Source organism: Terrapene carolina, unplaced genomic scaffold, assembly GCF_002925995.2.
Source record: "Terrapene carolina triunguis isolate 2854851 unplaced genomic scaffold, T_m_triunguis-2.0 Scaffold96, whole genome shotgun sequence".
Taxonomy (NCBI): domain Eukaryota; kingdom Metazoa; phylum Chordata; order Testudines; family Emydidae; genus Terrapene; species Terrapene triunguis.
In genome coordinates, this window is record NW_020664447.1 from 23,316,557 (window position 1) to 23,337,283 (window position 20,727).

Consider the following 20,727-nt stretch of genomic DNA (forward strand, 5'->3'; position numbering starts at 1 on the left):
TCCGCTTGCACAGGTTCCTTGGCAGAGCTACTGTGCTCCTTGTCCCAGTAAGGCTAACATGTCCATGCCACTGTGCCATGACGGGTGGGGGGACCATTGCTGCATACAGGCAAGCTGCATATGGGCCAGGGCGGAAGCCGCATTGTAGTAGAAGACCCTCCCTTGCTTCCCAGGTCACCCTCAGCAGCGAGATATCTTCCAGGACGAACTCATCCTGTGGAAAATGTGGGGACAGTGTTCAGTAGATATTGGCTCTCCCCAAGGCACAGAACCACAGAGGACAGTACAGCTGTGAAACAATCAATCCCCCTTGCCCCTGTGTTTAGTCACTATTTTGGGGCTCCTGTGGGTTATGTGTGCTCGCTTTGGGATGGGCAATTTCTGCTATTGTGTACACTGGACTTGTCTTTAAGTATGGCCGAATCATTGCTCTGACTAGTGTGAACGATGCTGCCTTTGTTAAGTGTTGTATTTTGGCTTTACAGATGCAACCGTGAGATCCCAGCCGTCCTTGTTATCAACGGCCAAAAGACTCCAAAGAATCAGGAAGCGGATGTGTAGAAGCAAAGAGGACATGCTGCATGAAGTAGTGCAGCAGTCCCTTAATGAAAACCAAAAAGTGCAGGAGTGGCGGGAGAGTGAAAGGAGGGTCCGCCAGCAGAATGCGGATCGCTGGCACCAAAGCATGGAGCAGCTGCTAAGCATCATGGAGCATCAAGTGGACTCAATACAGGCGCTCATAGCAATGTAGGCGGAGCACTTCTGTGCCCGCCTCCCCCTCAGCCCTTGTCCCAAAACTCTTTCACTTATGCCCCCATGTCACCGCCAACCCACTTTTCACAACATCTGGGTTCTTATCGCCACCAGCTGCTTCCAACACCTGTAGCTTCACCACCCAGCCCTGAAACTACAATCCTTACCCACTGCACTCAACCCCATCACCATGCATTTTAGCCAGCCTGAAGTGCAGCACTCATTGCAAGGCACTCCAGACAGGAAGGCTGAGTATGATAACAGGACATACGCAAATCTGTGATTGTCCCGTTCCCCACCCCACCTCCTTCCCTCGTCCCAAACAGCACAGTTGTGTCATGCCCTTTTTGTTTCCCAAGCAGTTGTGTTTCTTTTCAATAAATGATTTTTTTGGCTTTGAAAACATTCTTTATTATTGCATTAAGAAAAAATTCAACCGTAGCCCAGGAAAGCAACAGGCAAGTCTGTGCATCATATGTAGCAAACACAGATTCCTACTAACATTGGAACCACTGCACTTCACTTCACTCCCGTGGAGGGCACCAAACATTACTGGTGGCTTTCACCCTCAGATTGCTCCCTTAAGGCATCCCTAATCCTCGCAGCCCCCCTTTGGGCCACTCTAATAGCTCTGCTCTCTGGCTGTTCAAATTCAGCCTCCAGGTGTTGAACCTCCGAGGTCCATGCCCGAGTGAATCTTTCACCCTTTTCTTCACAAATGTTATGGAGGGTACAGCATGTGGATATAAGCGTGGGAATGTTGTCATCGGCCAGGTCCAGCTTCCCATACAGACAGTGCCAGCGGCCCTTTAAACAGCGAAAAGCACACTCCACAGTCATTCTGCACTGACTCAGCCTGTTGTTGAACCGCTTCTTGCTGCTGTCAAGGCTCCCTGTGTACGGTTTCATGAGCCACGGCATTAAAGGGTAAGTAGGGTCTCCAAGGATCACAATGGGCATTTCGACTTCTCCTATGGTGATCTTCTGGTCTGGGAAGAAAGTCCCGGCTTGCAGTTTCCTGAACAGGCCTGTGTTCCGAAAGATGCTTGCGTCATGCATCTTTCCGGACCAACCTGCGTTAATGTCAATGAAACACCCACGGTGATCCACAAGTGACTGGAGAACCATAGAGAAATACCCCTTCCGATTAATGTACTAGGTGGGCTGTTGCCAGTATTGGAATATGTGTCCCATCTATTGCCCCTCCTCAGTTAGGGAAACCCATTTGTGCAAAGCCAGCCACAATGTCACGCAGGTTACCCAGAGTCACGGTTCTTCTGAGTAGGATGCAATTAATGGCCCTGCAAACTTGCATCAGCACGATTCCAACGGTCGATTTTCCCACTCCAAACTGGTTAGCGATTGATCGGTAGCTGTCTGGAGTGGCCAGCTTCCAGATTGCAATAGCCACCTGCTTCTCCACTGGCAGGGCAGCTCTCAATCTTCTGTCCTTGCACCGCAGGGTGGGGGCGAGCTCAGCACACAGTCCCATGAAAGTGGTTTTTCTCATCCAAAAGTTCTGCAGCCACTGCTTGTCATCCCAGACTCGCATGACGATGTGATCCCACCACTCAGTGCTTGTTTCTTGAGCCCAAAAGCGGCTTTCCACTGTCATGAGCATGTCCGTGAATGCCACAAGCAGTCTCGTGTTGTATGCTTTATGCGAGTTGACATCATTGTCGGACTCCTCACTGTCAGTTTGTAGCTTAAGGAGTAACTCGACTGCAATTCGTGACATGCTGTCGAAACCCATCAGCATATTCCTCAGCTGTTCGGGATCCATTCCCTCAGACAGAAAGGGAAGACAGAGCGCGTAGTACAAAAAACGTTGAAAGATGGCGCCAAATGTGTACGGAAGCACAGGGATTGCTGGGATGTGAAGCGATGCATCACGGGGCAACGGGACAGGACCCAGAATGACCTGCACCTCCCTGCCTCCTTCGCAGAAGCCACAGTGCCAGAATGGGAAGAGGTGCTCTGTGGGATAGCTGCCCATAATGCACCGCTCCCAATGCCGCTGCAAGTGCCGCAAATGTGGCCACGCCAGTGCATTCAGGGGCGGCTCCAGCCACCAGCGCACCTGGAGCGGCAAGCTGCGTGCCAGTCGCCGTGAGGGCGGCAGTCAGGCTGCCTTCGGCGGCATGCCTGTGGGAGGTCCGCCGGTCCTGCGGTTTCGACGGCAATTCGGTGGCGAGTACGCCGAAGGCGCAGGACCGGCAGACCTCCTGCAGGCATGCCGCTGAAGGCTGCCTGACTGCTGTGCTTGCTTGGGGTGGCAAAATACATAGAGCCGCCCCTGAGTGCGCTTGCAGCTGACAGTGTGAACACGCTGCAGCGCTTTCCCTGATGCGGTTTCCGAGGGCTGGTTTAACTCACAGCGCTCTACATCTGCAAGTGTAGCCATGCCCTCAAGGGAAAGAACCTGAATTGGAATTTGTCCAGGACATCAGGATGAATACACTCTTGTAAAAAGTGCCAGGAGACCTTTAATGACTGTAATGCAGACATAAGGGTGGCTTTATGTCTCATCTGAAATATGGCACCTCCAGCAGCACAATGTCCTCTAACACCCGTGTTGGTACAGTGCTTCAGTGCTGACACTTGGAGGCCATCACATTAATAAAGATGGACTTGAACCACAATGTTCAGATCCAGAATTGAACTTCCCCCAAATTCTGGGCTGTTCAGATCATGTTCATTTCTATTTCCAGTAGCACCTAGATGATATTTGTCAGTTTCCCATCCAAGTATTGACCGAGCCTGACCCTCTTTAGTTGGTATGATCAGAGGAAAAGTTGGTCTGACTGCAGAAGTGCTGCACAGATTTCAAAAGAAAATTGACAATTTTTTTCTAGTGCCTCACCTCATATTTTAGACTCATTTTACTCTCCCTGTGTCACTTAGTGTGTCTTGTCCTTAGAAAATGCTTGTCTTTCTGACATAATTAATTTGGCTCAGAGGAAAGGGAGGTTAAACTTTGCCTGTAACAAAATGCTAATCACAAGTACTGCCCTACTGGATGAGAACAATGGTCTTTTTAGTACAGTCGCCTTTCTCCAACAGTGATCAGCTCCTTCAGAGGAAGGGGCATGAACTCCTGCAGTAGGTAGTTTTGGAGTCACCTGTCCACAAGGGAAATCAGAAGAATCCTGTACACAATTATGTGCGCTCAGAAAACTCAGATTCCTAACATGAAAATGTCGGATTCTCCTCCTGAATTTGTTTGGCAGTTAAAGGCATAGCACCATACAAAAACTGTATCCATTTAACAGACCCATTCCTTTAAAAATAGTATTTTAATAAAAATGAATTTAGGTAGCAGGTCTTTAACTGATCACTTGCTAACTGGCCAGATTGTTTCAATTGATTTATTTCTTCTACGGGAATTCATTTGAAATATGTCTCTTACATTTAATACACGATCCTTCATTCCAAATGATCCCAAATTGCTTTAAAAATTTCAAAAAAACATCTGCCAATGACATGCAGTCACCTCTGAGGTGGACCTCATCAATTGGCTAACCGTGCACTGCAGTTTGCTATGGAGAGTGAAGGATGTCTTATTCAAGTGCAAGAGGGTTGTAGAGCTGACACTGGCTCTGGTGAAAAGTACCATGGGGTCCTTAATGACCTCAGAACAGTGCCCTTTAACACTATACCTTACTGGGCATCAGCCGTCCGTTGGGTACGGCGAATTGGGGCGACTGCTCTGGGCCCTGCGCTTTGGGGGGCCTCACGGGCTGCTGGTGCAATTGACTGGCGCCGGGCACGGTCGGTCCTTGAAGTGACAGGTCGGTCCCGGAAGTGACGGATTCGTCACTTCCGCCCCAGGCCCCTCACCCCCCCAGGGACGGCCCTGCTGGGCATTCAGCACTGACATGGGTTATGTCTATACTGCCTGCAGCAGCAAGTCTCAGAGACAGACTTGGGCTCGTGACGCCTGCGCTATAGCACTAAAATTAGCAGTGGAGACATTTGGGCTCAGGTTCTGAAGCCAAGGGAGGGGGGTTGGCCAAGCTCCAGGCCAAGATGTAATTTCTGCATAGCTATTTTTAGCTCTGTAGTGTGAGCCCCATGAGCCCACGTCTGTTGATCCGGGCTCTAAACTCACTGCTGTACTGTTGCTCACTGTGTAGATGTACCCAATGTTAAAGAGTGCCCAACTGCATTCCTAACATCACCTTTTGAAGCAAATGAGGTTTCTTTGGAGGCCTCCCATACCAGAACTGATGAAACCCACCAGCGCTTATTCTCTGAGATCTGAAAAGGTCACACCTCATGGGATTGTGGCTGCTGGTTTTAGAAAAAGAAATTTACCCTTGTAGCCAGTCCAATTCTTTTCTTTCCCTAAACAATCTTTTAAGTAGGCAGCACTGTCAGAGCCATTTGGAATGCACAACACCTAATTAGGCACTGAACTCAGGTAATATTTCCACAATCAAACGAGAGCAGTATGGTTGCTTGCAGTTAAAGTTCTTAGATAGCAGGGCATCTCCAAAGATGAGATTTAGGGCCAAGTATTATAAAAGCACAAGCAAATCCCAGTCAAGTAAATGGGTGCTGCACACATGTGCATCTAAAGGCCTGCTCCGTCTCCCACTAAAGTCAGTGGGAAACTTCCAGTGACTTCAGTGGGATCAGGCCCCTAGGTCTTGAAAACAGTTTGAACTAAAACAAGAAACATCCAAGAATCATTTGAAAGTTTTTCTCCTTCATAACTGAAACATCCATGCTTTGAGTTCGTTCATATAGTTCAGTTGATCTGCACCTGCTCATAACCAGAGGCTTAGGGTCTTCTTTAAAGTTCATTCCAGGAGCTGCTGTCTAGTTGCAGGTGGCTGGGGGTTGTGGGAGGAGGTAGGTAGGGCAGGACTGTAACACAAGGAGGGGAGGGAGTTTTTCTGTACAACTGCAGTGCTGCAATCCAACCAACATGACAAACTGCTGTAGAGGAATGTAGTTTTTAAAAAGTTGTTGCTCCTGTCTCGAGAAAGTTAGGGATCCCCAAGCATCACCCCTCTTATACCTCTTTTATTCTCTGTTCTCTTGAAGTACCATGTTGTAGTGACTTTTCTGATATATGGACTCAATTTAAGCTCTTCTTCAACAGGAAGAAAAAAGCTACAACTACAGACAAACAGGCTTCCATTCAGCTTGAGTTCCACCTTTGTCTCTATTGTTTACCAGGGACCACACCCTGTTTGGAACTATACAGCACACAGGACCATCCAGAGGCTGAATGATATACTGTGAGTAAACATATTACAGGGACTGCCGTTCTGGCCAAGGTGGATGGACCACAGCTTTCTGAGGAGTTTGTCACTGAGGTTCTTGAGCTGTCCAGTAGGCAGGCGATAGGACTGTGAAATGCAGGGTACTTATGACCCATCTGTCAATTGCACCATGTTACGAAGCACACTTGCTTAATTTAGACTCTTGCTTAATTTAGACTCACATTTACTTCTGCCCTACAGAGACCTGATGCTAACTTATTGCAATAATAATAATATTGTAGCAAATCCATAGCCACCTAAGACTTCATGGTGACCTCCATGCTGATCACCATTGTGACAGTGGGGACAGAATTCAGACCCTGTTGCTTCAGAAGCATAGACCCCTACTACTAAGGCTAAGTGAGAAATGGCTGTAGGTGTTAGCAGTATAGGGTATATGAGACACAGTTCAGCTGTAGCAGGGGCCTGCTTCCCCTCCTACACTGCTGCATGCCTGGCTCTCCCTTAGCCTCTATTCTGCCACCCTAGCCAGGCCACAATTCAGGGCAAAGGAAGTTCCTTGCATGGAGGTTTTGCTGGTGCAAGAGCAAAGTTAGTAAGTTTTACTGATGAAAGGTGCTATAGAAATGTATGTGGCTTATCACTGTCATCTAGGCTGGAAGAGAACAGATTTTGGTTTTATAATCTGGATATCTCAAGGAGATTTGGAAAACAATGATTTGAGTCCGATATAGGTAGTGGAATGACTGTGTAGGGGAATGGATCAGGCACTATACAGTTAAAACAGAGCATCTGACGTTAAACTAATACAGTTGTGGAGCCTGAGACATTCAGATTTAGATGATAAACTCTTCAGGACAGTGACTCTGTCTTCCTGTATCTCTACATGCATCTAAATACTGCTCTATAAATAAATATACTAATGAATTACCTGTTTTTATTGAGGATGATTGTTGACAGATCCAAATTCCCAGCATTGGAATGTGACTTTCCCCTTTGTATGATAATCAAAAAGACTATACCACATAATGCAGTAGTGGAATATTTATTTCTGAACAGTCGAATTATGTAGGATTTTTCTATGTGCGGTTAGGCACTGCTGCTTTCTCAGTTTATAAGTTCGTAAGTTCATTTTGCTTTCACTGGTTTAAAAAATATAATGACTTAAAAAAATAGTAATGACGTGCTCAAAAATGCTGTATAAAACAAGAAGTCCATGTTTCATAGCTACTACATTTTTCATTTTTTAATGGAATTAATAACTGTGTAATTGAAATCATGCTAATACTCAGCCAACTTGCCTCTGGGATACACTGCAGACATCTCTGGTTTGGTTTAAACAGCTGAGAGGAAGACTACATTTTGGGAAATAAAATTGATTCTGCACAATCTGCTGATGATCAGCAAGCCTTAATGAATGATAGCCTGAAGTAACCTCATTACTGTAACTTGGATGGATGAGCAGGAAAGGAATGCAAATTTTTCTAAAAGAAAAAAATTTGGTTTCTGCTTAAATACATCATTTTCAGAAACTCATATTCTGTTACTATTCATAAGAATGTAAAAACAACCATACCGGGTCAGACCAATGGCCCACCTAGCCCAGTATCCTGTCTTCAGACAGTAGCCAGTGTAGATACTTCAGAGGGAATGAACAGAACAGGGCAATTATCAACTGATCCATCCTCTATCATCCAGTCCCAGCTTCTGGCAATTGGAAGTTTAGGGACACCAGAGCATGGGGTTGCATCCCTGATCATCTTGGCTAATAGCCATTGAGGGGCCTATCCTCCATGAACTTACCTAATTATTTTTTGAACCCAGTTATACTTCCCTCCAGTGCTTCTAACAAGTGGAAAGGATTCAGGAGGATTTGACATCCTCTTCCCCCAAGGAGAAACTTCATAACTCTTTTGATGTATTGGAGGGACCACCTCTGGGGAGAAAAGGGATGATATCAGTCATCATGGTCCATTCAGGCCTTGTTCTCATTATTGAGACTGTTAGTGACAGCAGACATCAGATCCACTAGGAATTGTACTAATTCACCAACAGCTTTTACATAAGCAGCCAAACAGCTGTCATGTGACAGTGCCTTTTGGCTGATATCAGCCTGAGCTAGATTTGAACTGGTGACCTAGCAGTCAAAGTTTCCCCAAGCCAAGGGCTCATCAGGCTGATGCAGTTCAGGCACCTCCATGTCATAGCTAACAGTACACAAGGGAATGATGTAGCCAGCATCACGTCCAACTGCCTTTGACTGCCCTAGCCCAATAGGTCAGGTATCTGTTTTACAGCTGGGTGAACTGGACGTGGCCTTTCACTGTGAGATTGAGCGAGACTCAAACCCAGGTCTTTCAGGACTGTCATTGAGCACCTTACTACTCAGCCATCCTCCTTTGAAAGGCTCTATATGCCCCTATTTTTCCTTCAGTCTGATTCTCTCCTCTGCAAGACAAAAAATTGACTTCAATCCCTGCCAATTTTCTGATTCTATATTGTCTCTTTTCCTCTAGATTTGGGTGGAGGTACCACAGTGTAACTAATCCTTAAAAAGTCGCATCCTGAGAAATATGGCCACAACAAACGTAGAAATCCTGAAGGATTCTCAAGCATTAGGAGATCCAGAATGCTAAGCTAAGAGAAACTCAGTTGCTTTGTTGATATGAGTTCAGCTAGGGTGCCTCTTGTATATTGTGAATTGCATGAATGCACTAGCCTTTAGCTTTTGGAGAGCAGGGTTCAGATATGGGTTAGTTCAAAAACGAAAATGAGAGTTTGCTGGTCAGCCTGGTTTCCCTTGTTTGCACCACAAAATTTCTGCACAGGGCTGACACAGTCTGAAACAACTGCTGGTCTTTATTTAAGAGAGACACGGGACTGGTGTAGAAGCGATGCAGCAGGAAGCCACAATGGAGTAAAAATGTGCCAGTATAAGAACGTAGGTAGATAGTGTTGGGACAGTTTTCCTAACACATTTCCAGCCATGTACAACTTGTCAATTTCAAGAATGCTAATAATCCACCAAGTCTCAACCCTTATCATCCAGACCCATGCAACATAGAACCCAAAACTTCTCCAGAGTGACTAGAATTAGAATGAACAGACCATTTGGGTGTAGAATCCGCATGCAAAGCGATTTGCATATTTCATGGTGTGGAAAATCGGAGTTTTTATGATTGATAGAACCTTATGCTTCTATAAAGAATCCACCTGATTCTTCCTAGTCACCATCTCCTAATGTTACTAGGCCTGCAATAGACCCCTGGAAATAAAATAGCAAAACCCTAACACACATCAGCAGGGGTAAAATATACATGTAGGTGACAATAAATGAAAAGGAGGTGGGTTTTTTATCTCCCATCTCAGGATTTATCAACCGTATAACTAATTATTTTGTTCTGTAATGCGCTTTTGTGGTTTTCAAAAAATGTAAAAGGAAATTCACCCTATGAATTATACAGATTACAGTACTTATTTTATTTCCTTAGCCAAGATGAACTATATTTCACTCTTCAGCATAGCTAAGGCCAGACACTGGTCTCATTTACACTGGTGTACATCTGGAGCAACTCCACTGACTCCACAGTTACACTGCTGTAACCAAGAGCAGAATCTGGTCCATTCTTTTGCAGAGAGACTTTCAAAACTTGAGAAAGTGACCGTTTGCCAAGCCTGGAAAACCACTGGGAAATTTTCTCTCATGTCTTTAAGAAGCAGCAATAGAATCAATGGGTTTTCTCCCTATAGTGCATGTATAAATGCCAGTATCCAGGACTGACTCTTGAAGAGATTAGGGTTCCAGACTTTACCCCTGGTATTTGGCTGGACATCCTCACCTGGAGGTCAACATTGCATCTTCTCTCCAACCTTAATTATAAAACCAAGGCCCAGCTTTTTGTGTCGAATCCTGGTGTGCCATTGCTACCCTGCCTGTTATTCAGCAGGGGGTGTTCGCACCTACAACTGAGCTGAGACGGCTCCAGTTCTAGCATTTAGAGCCTCTCAAGTTCTGTTACAAGTTAGCGAGTACACAAGTGAGTGAGAGATGGGTAGGGGCCCTGGTCTAAGAGCCAGCACGAAGACTGGAACTCAAGCTGATCATTAAGGAAGGGTGGTTGCAGGGCCTGCTGGATGGGAAAGTCACTGATGAGCACAGCTGGAGTCTTAGTTTGGTAAAGAGTTACAGTTGCCCCCAAAAGTTGGGAACCACTGGTCTAAGATACTAGCACAGGGATTGACAACCTTTGGCTTGCGGCTCGTCAGGGAAATCCGCTGGCAAGCCGGGACAGTTTGGTTACCTGCAGTGTCCGCAGGTTCGGCCGATCGCAGCTCCCACTGGCTGCGGTTCGCCGTTCCATCCCTCTGCCCGCGCTGCTTCCCGCAGCCCCCATTGGCCTGGAAAGGCGAACCACGGCCAGTGGGAGCTGCGATCAACCGAATCTGCAGATGCTGCAGGTAAACAAACCATCCCTGCCCACCAGTGGATTTCCCTGATGGGCTGCGTGCCAAAGGTTGCTGATCCCTATACTAGCACATAATAGAGCAAAGGATCATTAGGAGATCTTGGCTGTATTCCCAACTTTACCACTAGCTCACTGGCAAATCACTTTAACTCTCTGTGCCTCAGTTTCACCATTTGTAAAAGGGGGATAATATTTCTTGGCACTTACCACCCAGGAGGGTTGTGAGTTGAATTCATTCATGTTTGTAAAGCACTTAGAAATCCTTAGCTAGCAGGTGCTGCAGAAGGGCAAAGCATTGTAATTAGTATTTAGATCTTAGATTAACAAATGAGGTTCTTTCATAAGTCCTTACAAGTCTTAGCCGTTCGCACAATGAAATTTACTTAGAGTAGTGACACTAATAACTGAACAGTGATGAAAATATAAAACAAAGCATTGCTTCCTCTTGAAAACCACTAGAATTTGCATAAACCACGTTGTCCGTCTGGTAAATGATTATCTGCTCGGTCAGTGCCTAGAGTGGTTAATATTAGCTTGTTTTTAGTGAAACTTAAAGTTCTGTGTTTTGGACTCTATGTGTTTTGGTTTATTTTAAACTTCAGAACAATCACCTCCTGTGACAATCAACAGCACGACAGAGTTAGAATTCATGGTTTATTTTGATGCTGTGGTTTGGATGTTCTGGGTTCATTCTGCTTTAACTGCAAATCCAAAATAAAAGGATAAATAAACCTAGCCCCACTGAGATCAATGGTAATATTGCCATTGACTTCAGTGGAGCAGGTTTTCACCTCTAAAGTTGTTTCTTAGTGCTCCTGTAAATTAAAGACTGTATTTCCAAAAGGCAAGAAGCCCTGGGCAGCGTGAAGACATTTGTGTGTAATTGCACACTTAATATGCATACACATCTATAAAAATTGTGTATACAAACTGGGTAGTTACACATGCACAGCTAGGCTCCCACAGGGCCACTTGAGTGTGGGACTGCAGTAATGTGTAGAAATTATGCATGTGTGCACGCTAGCCTGGTCCTATATGTACTGAATTTCCATAATAATAATACATAGCACTTTGAAGCACTGTACAACAACATTAACGATGTAGTTGAAATGCAGCTGTCTCAGGGGCCGTCACTTTCCTTCTGCCCTATTGAAAGAGTCAAGATCAGTTGGATGCTGCAGCTGTCTAGCCAGAGCGTTAAATTCCTGGAGACAGCAGAGCATTGTCAGTGGAGGTCCCGTAGTTCTCGGCATTTGTTCTTTGCCTTCCACAATGTGTCTCTTGTGCTGATTGGGGCCTTTGTGTTCTACGTCAATACAAATAAATAATAAGGTAATATCACATTCTTCCAAAGCTTGGGTTTAGTGGCTTTGAGAATATAGTACAAGATGCACCTGTGAAATGAGCTGGTGGATTCAGTCCAAGTTCCCTGTGCACAGGTGTCCCTATCATAAAATCCGGCACCACAACTAGTGCTAAGTGGCACCCTCTCAGCAAAGAAAGCAAGGGTTGGACAGGCAGTGTTACTGAATTACTTAGACATGGTCCCTCCTGAACAGGGTGGAAGCATGTTGGTAGGACATTCTGAGAGACACAAGCACTGTTGCGTTGCCTACACAGTACCTGTTCTATGGATAGACACCTTCTTTCTCCCAGGATTCAAATAGGCCACTTATTTGTCACCTAAATGCATTTGAAATAACTGTGGCCCTAATCCTACAAATGCCTTCCCCTGTGCCTTCCAAGAACCCTAATGAAGTAATCACGACCTACAGAAGGAGAGAAATAGCTGATTCTCTGAATTCCAGTGCTCACCTGTACTATGCTAACTAGAGAAACTCCCTCTGAAGTTAAAAGACCCTCTGATTTGTTTTCTGCCTGAAGAATAAAAAAGGCTTTGTTATTATATATGGTTCTCCCTTTTTTCATTACAGAGGAATCCTCTTAGAAAAGGTATGCCTGTTTGACTGTCATGGTCATGGATGATGGAAAAGCAACCGTCAAACAACAGTGTCCTTGATCAGTTTATTAATAGCCAGGAGCAGACATATGAAGAATTTCTCAGCACGTTCACTTATCTTTGGAAAGGTATGTCTGCTTCTAGAGTTTCCCATAACAAATTACATTGAGAAAGGAAGAGTGTAAGCATAAAGAGAGGCAGTGTTGTCTAGTGGATAGGGCACTCTACTGGGAGTCAGGACACCTGGGTTCTTTCCTGGTTTTGCCACTGACCTACTGTGTGACCTTGGGCAAGTCACTTCAACTCTCTGTGACTTAGTTTCCCCTGCCACCTTTTGTTTGCCATATCTATTTAGATTATAATCTCTTGGGGGCAGGGACTCTGTCTCTCTCTCTTTGTATGTACTGTGCCTCGCACAAAGAGGTCTCAGTCTTGGTTGGGGTCTCCAGGTACTAGTGAAATGATAATAGGTTGGCCAGGTTTTTTGTGTTTTTAAGATACAGTACGAGTGGAATTCACAACCACACTGCTATCCACAACTTTACTTCACTTGGTTTATAGGCTGTTGGTCTTGACATAATGCTAGATGTGTATTGTATAAGAAGTTCTGAATTTTTGTTGGGCATGCAGTTCAGTGAGTGTAGGAAGGTGGAAGATTGCAGGCTGCTTGGAAGAGTGCAGGCTAGAATTTCCAACCCTGGGCGATGTCAGTGGAAGCTGTGGGTGTTCAGCACCTCTGAAATCAGATCATTGTTATGTAGGTGCCTGAATATGGATTTAGTTTCTCCATGTTTGAAAATTTTGACCACAAAGTATAGTGCATTTCACTGAATTCAATTACCAGTTGATTTGACTTTCTGATTGATTTGATCAACCCCTCAGGAAAAATGTTAATAAAAATAGCAAAACTTTGTTCCTTTATTTTGATCAATTTTGACCACATTAGTTAGATTTTATTGGGTGATTCAATACCTGTCTTGAGTTTATCACTAATAAGGAGGGGACCAAAAATTTGAATGCAAGAAAGATAAAGAGTCCAAGGAAGATACACAATAATAAAAGATGCCTTGTGGCTCATGGTTAGGGCTATGATTTTGACATGGAGATTATTCAGATTCATGCTTTCCATGGCCACTGTAAAGTTTGTGAAATCTTGAAAATGGCTGCTAAACACACATTTGATTAGGCCCCCAAACCAAATGGCGTTGCGAACTGGTGCACAGGGACACCAGTGCACCTTCAGCCTGTCTGCTACTCCATCTCCACGTATTGAGAGGTGAGGGTGGGGGCCAAACATGAGTGGCACCGTGACCCAGTAAGACAAATCACAAGGCCCAGCCCTGCGGTACAAGAGCTGCCGCTGCGGGGTGAATGTGTGGTGGGCTCTCTCTCGAACCCCTCATCCCCGGGTCTCATCTTTCAGCACCTCCACTTTATTCCTATATATGATGTAGAAAAACCTATATTATTTGGTGACCTTTCTGAGACTTACTGTTTTTTTCCCTGCCTCTCTGCTGTGAAATTTACTAAAAATTTCCTTTCTCATGGTTGTGTTATTCAGGCACTCTGATTGGCATTATAAGTGCTGATTACATGTGTTCTGCAATCTGTGTTATGCACTGAGCTGGTCATATGGACAACTTAGATCGACAATTGATAAGGAAGGATTTAAAGTGAAGGAAGACCCTGTAGTGAATGAAAGACTAAAGTGTTTCTTTCAGACAGCCATGCTTTCTGAATGAAGTAAGCATAGCAGGTGGAGCTGAAACTGTCTCCAAGATCCAAACACCCACAAACTCTAGCGAAGTTCAGATCTGGTTTCAAACTCTACAGCTCAGGCTCATCACTGGTAAAAACTGCACCCCTGGGTTCTTTAAATCAGCCTTACAAAATGAGTATGTCAATTTAATATTCCCCAATTACAGTGCTCTTGGCCACCGCTTTCTATTAAGAGTGATATCTTCATCTTATTCCAGAAGCAGAATATTTTCCAATTACACCATGTGGCATGCTCCATTGATTGGCACTCAGAACCCTGCTCTGTCCTTGTCTGTCAGGCACTAGAGCCTTGTCATTCACAGGCACTAGAAAACGCAGTTGGGGGAGTGGAAACGGTCTCAGCAGTGCTCCCATGCCAGTCTTCCCACTCCCAGAAAACCAGAGAGAAGGTGAGACACTGGGGGGATCAGATAAGAGGGTTAATACTAGGTTCTGGCCTGAAACAAACTTCTTTATGTACAGCTGTTACACTGGGGAGAGCTCAGATCCAAGACACAGGGTGCATCTCGCTATGCAGCTTGCAGAAAGCCACAGCATGTACTTCATTCACCTTGGTTCTCAACACAGCATCTGACTCTAAATGTGTGTATAAAACGTATCTGAAGTTCTAGCTGAAATAAATGATTGTACCAGCCCAGGAAACTGCATTTCTAAACAAAATAACTTGGGTTGCTTTTTTTTCCCCTTTCAGAATACCCAAAGGCACCGGTTCACATTATAAACTAATGACCTGCAAAAATTCCACTTAAAGCACAAAGCCTTAAGAGCTGGAACAGTGCAAAAATGCATTTTAAACTATTGGACTCCTATTTTATTTCTTTGGTACTCAAATATAATGAAAAAGAGCCATTTGGATTTGAATGAAAATAATTTAAAAGGGCAACTTGGGTAGATCAGGGTATATCTGATAATGAAGCTCAGAGCTTTTCACTTCTAGGTCAGCACCAGTTCAAGTCCCTTGTATGGCCAGACGTAAAAATAAAAGACTGCTGATGTTTTGCACATTTATTTGCATGATTAAATTTGTATGCACTGTAAACATGATTATGCTTTTACAAACCAGGTATGTACATGTGAAAATGCCTAGTTTGTGTCTGCAGTCTCAGTAATTTCACATATACATTTTTAGACCTCTAAGTACCTATTTTCATCCTCAGATATCCAATGTGCATATGCCCTTGTGTGTGCAAACTGAGATACTTAGGTATACACACATTTTTAAGATGTGGACTATGGGCATCTTTTTAAAAACAATTTTTCTTGCAAGTGATCCCCATCTAATGTCTCTTTGGTGGTCAAACTGCTGGGAAATTAGGAGAAAAAATCACAGAGAGTTACTTGGATCCCATTGGTATCTCAGGGTGTCTGTGTGTTTAGATTCATACTCATGGTGATTCTTGTTCATGTGCATGGGGTCAAACTGCCTTCCTGATTTGGGGTCAGGAGGAAATTTTCCCTAGAGGTTTTTTTTTATCACTCAAGCATCCTGTAAGGCTCTATCTGCCTATTATTAATACATTATTTTATCCTTATTTGCAAAGCATCAATAGCTCCAACAAAACACAGAAGAATGGATGGTCTCTGTCCCAGGGAACTCATGATCTAAACAGACAGGCAAGACAAAATACAATGGGAGATCCAGAGGAAGGGGCCTTTTGGCAGTACAAGTATGTCACCCAGGAGTTTCCCATTTTGTGCATGTAGGGGTCATCTCTTGGTTTTGTATTCCAAAACCTGTTTCTTGGAATTGTAGAAAGCTGAGTATTAATGGACCTTGGTACTTCCCATTTTCTATGGCTATGATAAAGGCTATGATCACAATAAAACGAAACTAATCTTTTATAATACTTACTCTCTCTCTCTCTCTCTCTATATATATATATGAATGTGTGATGTTACTCTCTATTGGCTGCTCTACAGGAAAGGTAGAGGATCTATTACTACTCCTAGTTAAGGAAATTCTCCTTTAGCTCAAGTGGTCCAGGTCTATGGTTTAGGAGTGGAAGGCTAAGATTCTCAGTCTGTTTCCCCAGTTTTGTGTGATTTATCTAGTAGTAACTGTGTCTGTTGTAAGTAGCCCATGGAGCCATGGTAACTTGCATGGGGGAAAAAGCCGGGTGTTTAGTACAAGAAATTAAAAATTTTTGATTTTGGGATTCCTAAGCAGAGCTAGCTTGAGTCGCTATTATTGCACGCATACTACCCGTGGCAGTGTGAGGATTCAAGAAACCAAGTGTTATACCTCACTTCTACCAGATCTGATAACAATGGCAGATGGTTAAATGTCATTTAAAAAAGAGTGAACGCAGCATTTTAAAGGTCAGCACTCCTACAAAAGATGACCCAGATTTTTTTAATATATCATCTTTTAAAAAATTGACAGTATGTGGCAGCACTCGATGCATAATTGGTAGAGATTGTAATCATTTTTATTGACCCTATAGTGGGTAGACACTTGAAGGCTAAATTGCAGCTCCAGTAATTCCTATAGTTTTCCTGTGAATACTGTCCCAGGTATTTCCTTCATCCTAAGGATAGCATTAACAAGGGGCATATAGCGTTTAGGGCATTGATGGACCTTCAGACAGGCAATATAGTCTAATGCAGTGTTTCCCAAACTTGAGACGCTGCTTATGTAGGGAAAGCCCCTGGTGGGCCGGGCCGGTTTGTTTACCTGCCCCGTCTGCAGGTCCGGCTGATCGCGGCTCCCACTGGCCGTGGTTCACTGCTCCAGGCCAATGGGAGCTGCGGGAAGCGGTGCAGGCCGAGGGACGTACTGGCCGCTGCTTCCAGCAGCCCCAATTGGTCTGGAGCAGCGAACCGCAGCCAGTGGGAGCCGCGATCGGCCAGACCTGCGAACGGGGCAGGTAAACAAACCGGCCCGGCCCACCAGGGGCTTTCCCTACACAAGCGGCGTCCCAAGTTTGGGAAACACTGGTCTAGTGGTACAGTTTGTTTCTGGTAGAAAGAAACTCCTGCATTCTCCTGCTCTCAGAAGCTTCAGCATGGGCAGAATACAACTGCCTGCTTATATAATGGGATTTGGGTAACTCCATAATAAAGGCAGTGGAAAGCAGCATTCTTTTATAGATCATCTTTCTTTCAACATATTTGTTTATGTTTTTCCCAGTTTCATTGTAATCTATTGTGTTCATGCTAGTATATGCATTTCATTTTGGTTCGTTTGCACCTTTAAATTTTTAATATAAAAATGATGAAATAGAAATAAATAAATAACATTTACTTCCAGGCGTTGGGAAGTTTCAGTGAAGAGCAAATATTAACAAGAATAGTCTGATTGTGCAATTGGGCCCATTTGGATGGACTTTCATGGCTTGGTGAAATCCCCTCCATGTCAGTGGAGCTCTGCGTGGATACAGAGATCCAGTTGCAGGATCAAGGCCTGAGTTAGAAGCCTGAGAAAAGTGGGTTTACAATAGAACTGATGACACGGCTTTATTTAGGTTGGAAGATGAGTGATATTTTCAATACTGACCATTCAGTAGAGCTGTTTTATGCCCCACATCTCTTTGAATTTGAGCAAAAAAACCTCACATATTTTAACTGCCTTTTCCAGCTTTAAAAACATGTTTTGAAATCTGCTGGTACAAAATAATAAGACAGCATCTGCTTGTTTTTCTAACTTCAGAGTGGAATGGGAAGTTCACTAGAGCATAAAGTATCTTCTTCCTCCCTTCCACAGAAACACAGAGAAAAATTAGAAATGGTCCAAGCTGCAAAATTTGCATCCGGATTTTAAATCACCCTTCTGAAAATCTGGAGGTGTTTTGATCCAGCATATGGATTAGCCTGTTATATAGATAGAGGCTGCCAGTAGTTAAATTCTGATCTGAATTTGAGTTTGAGAGTGTTTGGGTACTGTGTTTAAGTTAGTGTGGCCAGATAGCAAGTGTGAAAAATCAGGGCAGAGGGTGGGGTGTAATAGGAGCCCATATAAAAAAAAGCCCCAAATATCAGGACAGTCCCTATAAAATCGGGACATCTGGTCACCCTAGTTTAAGTTCAGTCCATTATAGTTATTATATGTTCTATAGTTCACATCTCAAATATAGGGGTTTAGTTTGGATCTTGGATTTTTGATCAGACACATTAAGAAAATGAAGTTCTTTTTGTATGCAGTGCTATTGTAACCGTGTTGGTCCCAAGGTATTAGAGAGACAAGGTGGGTGAGGTTTGTCTCTCTTCTCACCAACAGAAGTTGGTCCAATAAAACATATTACCTCACCCACCTTGACCCTCAACACTGTTGTTTTGATACTTTTGCACCCAGCAGCAGGCTGGCTAGCAGAGGAAGTTGGAAACTGACTGGTCACTTTTGTGCTTCCAGGTGGCATTTAAGAGGCATTTTCTGTGCTGTTGTGATCAGGTTAATTTAATTCCCCAGTGAATGTTGAGTGGTGTAGTTAGTTCACACTCCATTTAGCAATATCTGTCTGCTTCCTTTTTTTCGTTAACCACGTTTAAAAAAAACAACAAGTTTAAATTTCAGCATAAGTGGCTATGAAGGCCCTTTACACATGTGAGTTTAACAGCATGAAGCATGGCTGAAAATAACACAAGGGACAGCAATAAATTTACTTTAATTTAAAAAATGGACCAATAGGATGGCATTAACCCCAAGAGAAATTTGTAGTAGGCCTCGTATGAGTGGATTTGCCAATAAAAGCAACTAGGCAGTTCAATAAAACTAATTAAATTAATCTGTCATCCCCAGGGAACTTAAGCAGGGCATGAAATAGGGAAACAGCCTCAATTCAGAGCTTTTTATTGATGTGTTTTGCCGGATCATTGGAAAATAATTGGTGGGGAGAAAAAAAGGTTTGCAATTTTCTATTGATCATAAATTCACTGCCCATCTCTATGTAATCTCTTTCATCATGGTGTAAAAGCAAATATCATACAGAGCCCTGAAGTTAAAAAACAGCTATGTGGATACAATGGGCTGTAACAGATTCGTATTGCAATAATAATAGCTTATCTGTCCTCTGAATGATTTTCATCCATAGATCTCAAAATATTTATCAAGGGAAGGTAAGTAGCATTATCTCCATTTTACAGACAGGGAAACTGAGGCCAAGAGCAGGAAATTTATCAGCCCAAGTTTGCAAAGTGGGTCAGGGCAGATTTAGTGTGGCAGCTGCTAATAGTCACTGAATGACACTGCCTCTCAAAAGTGCATGTCAGCAATTGTTTCTTGCTGTTGTGTGGGATTTCTACATATTATAATCAAACAATTTTAAAAAAAAGTTATTATTTTCTTTTAAATTGTAAAAGATAAAACATTGCTAGCTTGGTTGCATAACTGATTTTTTTTCTGTTTCCAGAAAGAAAGATTTAGAGCAGATTAAGTCATTTCTGGTTTGGATATTTTGCTATAAATCTCTTTCTAATGTTTTATACATTGTATGGTTGTGTAGTATGCCTGTTTATGAAATAGTAATACATAGTATGTAACAATAGTTTGGTTTGCCAGAGCACTCTTCCACCAATGATACCAAAATGCTTTGTACATATCAATTAGCTAAGCCTCACAGCACCCAGGCGAGGTAGGGAAATATTATCATTCCCTTTTACACGTGGGCAAATAGAGGCACAGGGTAAACAAAATTTCCCAAAGTCATATAGTGGATCTGTGGGAAAACCAGGAGCATAATCCAAGAGGTCTACACCCCAGTCTTGTGCAGTAGACACTAGACACACTGTCGAAGGTTTCCCAAAATAAATCAAAGTGTCTCAAATTGGGCACGTCAAAATTGATGAACTCCAAATCACTAATCACTTTTTAAAATCTTGTCTGTTTCTTCTTTTTATCCTGTTCCCTGTTTGTCTCATATATTCTATGATAGTAATTGGTATGGGAGAAAGAAATTGTATGGAACTATTAGTGTCAGATGATTGGGCCATTTAAATTGCATCCAATTTCGACAATACATGCAATGCTTAATGAAACCAGCTGAGATATCTACCAGTTTATTGAATTCCACCTTTATGAGATTTACATACAACTTTCCAAGTCCGACTCTGTCCTTATTTGAATATTGTTAGTGTATCACTCAACCATTTTACTGTCTCTCTCTTCTTGGCAGTTCCCAGTGTATATACATGTTTAGCAGCTAGGAATTGTGCTGGGGAAGCAAGAAAGGATTCTAACTTCCCGAGTAGAGCTTAAAAGCTTGTGGTAGGCTTTGTTATAAAACAGAAAAGTTAATGTAATGAATGCCTTTAAGAACCAAAGACAAGTACATCAGGCTTCCCTCAGTCAAGGTAAAAGTAAAGGTCTAAACTGTGGGTCTATCAGTCAAGTTCAAGAGAAGAAGCGGTAATTACCCCTAGGTGTCCTTCATCTTCTTTTGATAGCCTTCTTCTTGATGCTCCTTGACAGACTTGTGCCCAGTTTTCCCTAAAGAATGCCCCTCTTATTGTGTGTTTTTTGGAAGGAATTAATTATTTCCTCACAGCTGGCCCACCTGCGGTCAGGTCAAGCAACGGTAAGATCACCCTGTAGACAGAGGGA

The 20,727-nt window shown here is 43.4% G+C and overlaps 1 protein-coding gene across 3 annotated transcripts in view; it reads left to right on the plus strand.

Annotated features, from left to right (window-relative positions):
* CUNH11orf74 (chromosome unknown C11orf74 homolog) overlaps positions 1-20,727 on the plus strand; it is a 62,299-nt gene that overhangs the window by 6,941 nt on the left and 34,631 nt on the right. For 2 of the 3 annotated variants that reach the window (XM_024215463.3, XM_024215465.3), the window contains exons 2-3: positions 5,864-6,002; positions 12,388-12,541. In XM_024215463.3, the coding sequence (XP_024071231.2) occupies positions 12,436-12,541 (106 nt within the window). In that variant the 5' untranslated portion in view covers positions 5,864-6,002; positions 12,388-12,435. The remainder of the gene's footprint in view (positions 1-5,863; positions 6,003-12,387; positions 12,542-20,727) is intronic. The other variant, XM_024215464.3, reaches the window with a different exon arrangement.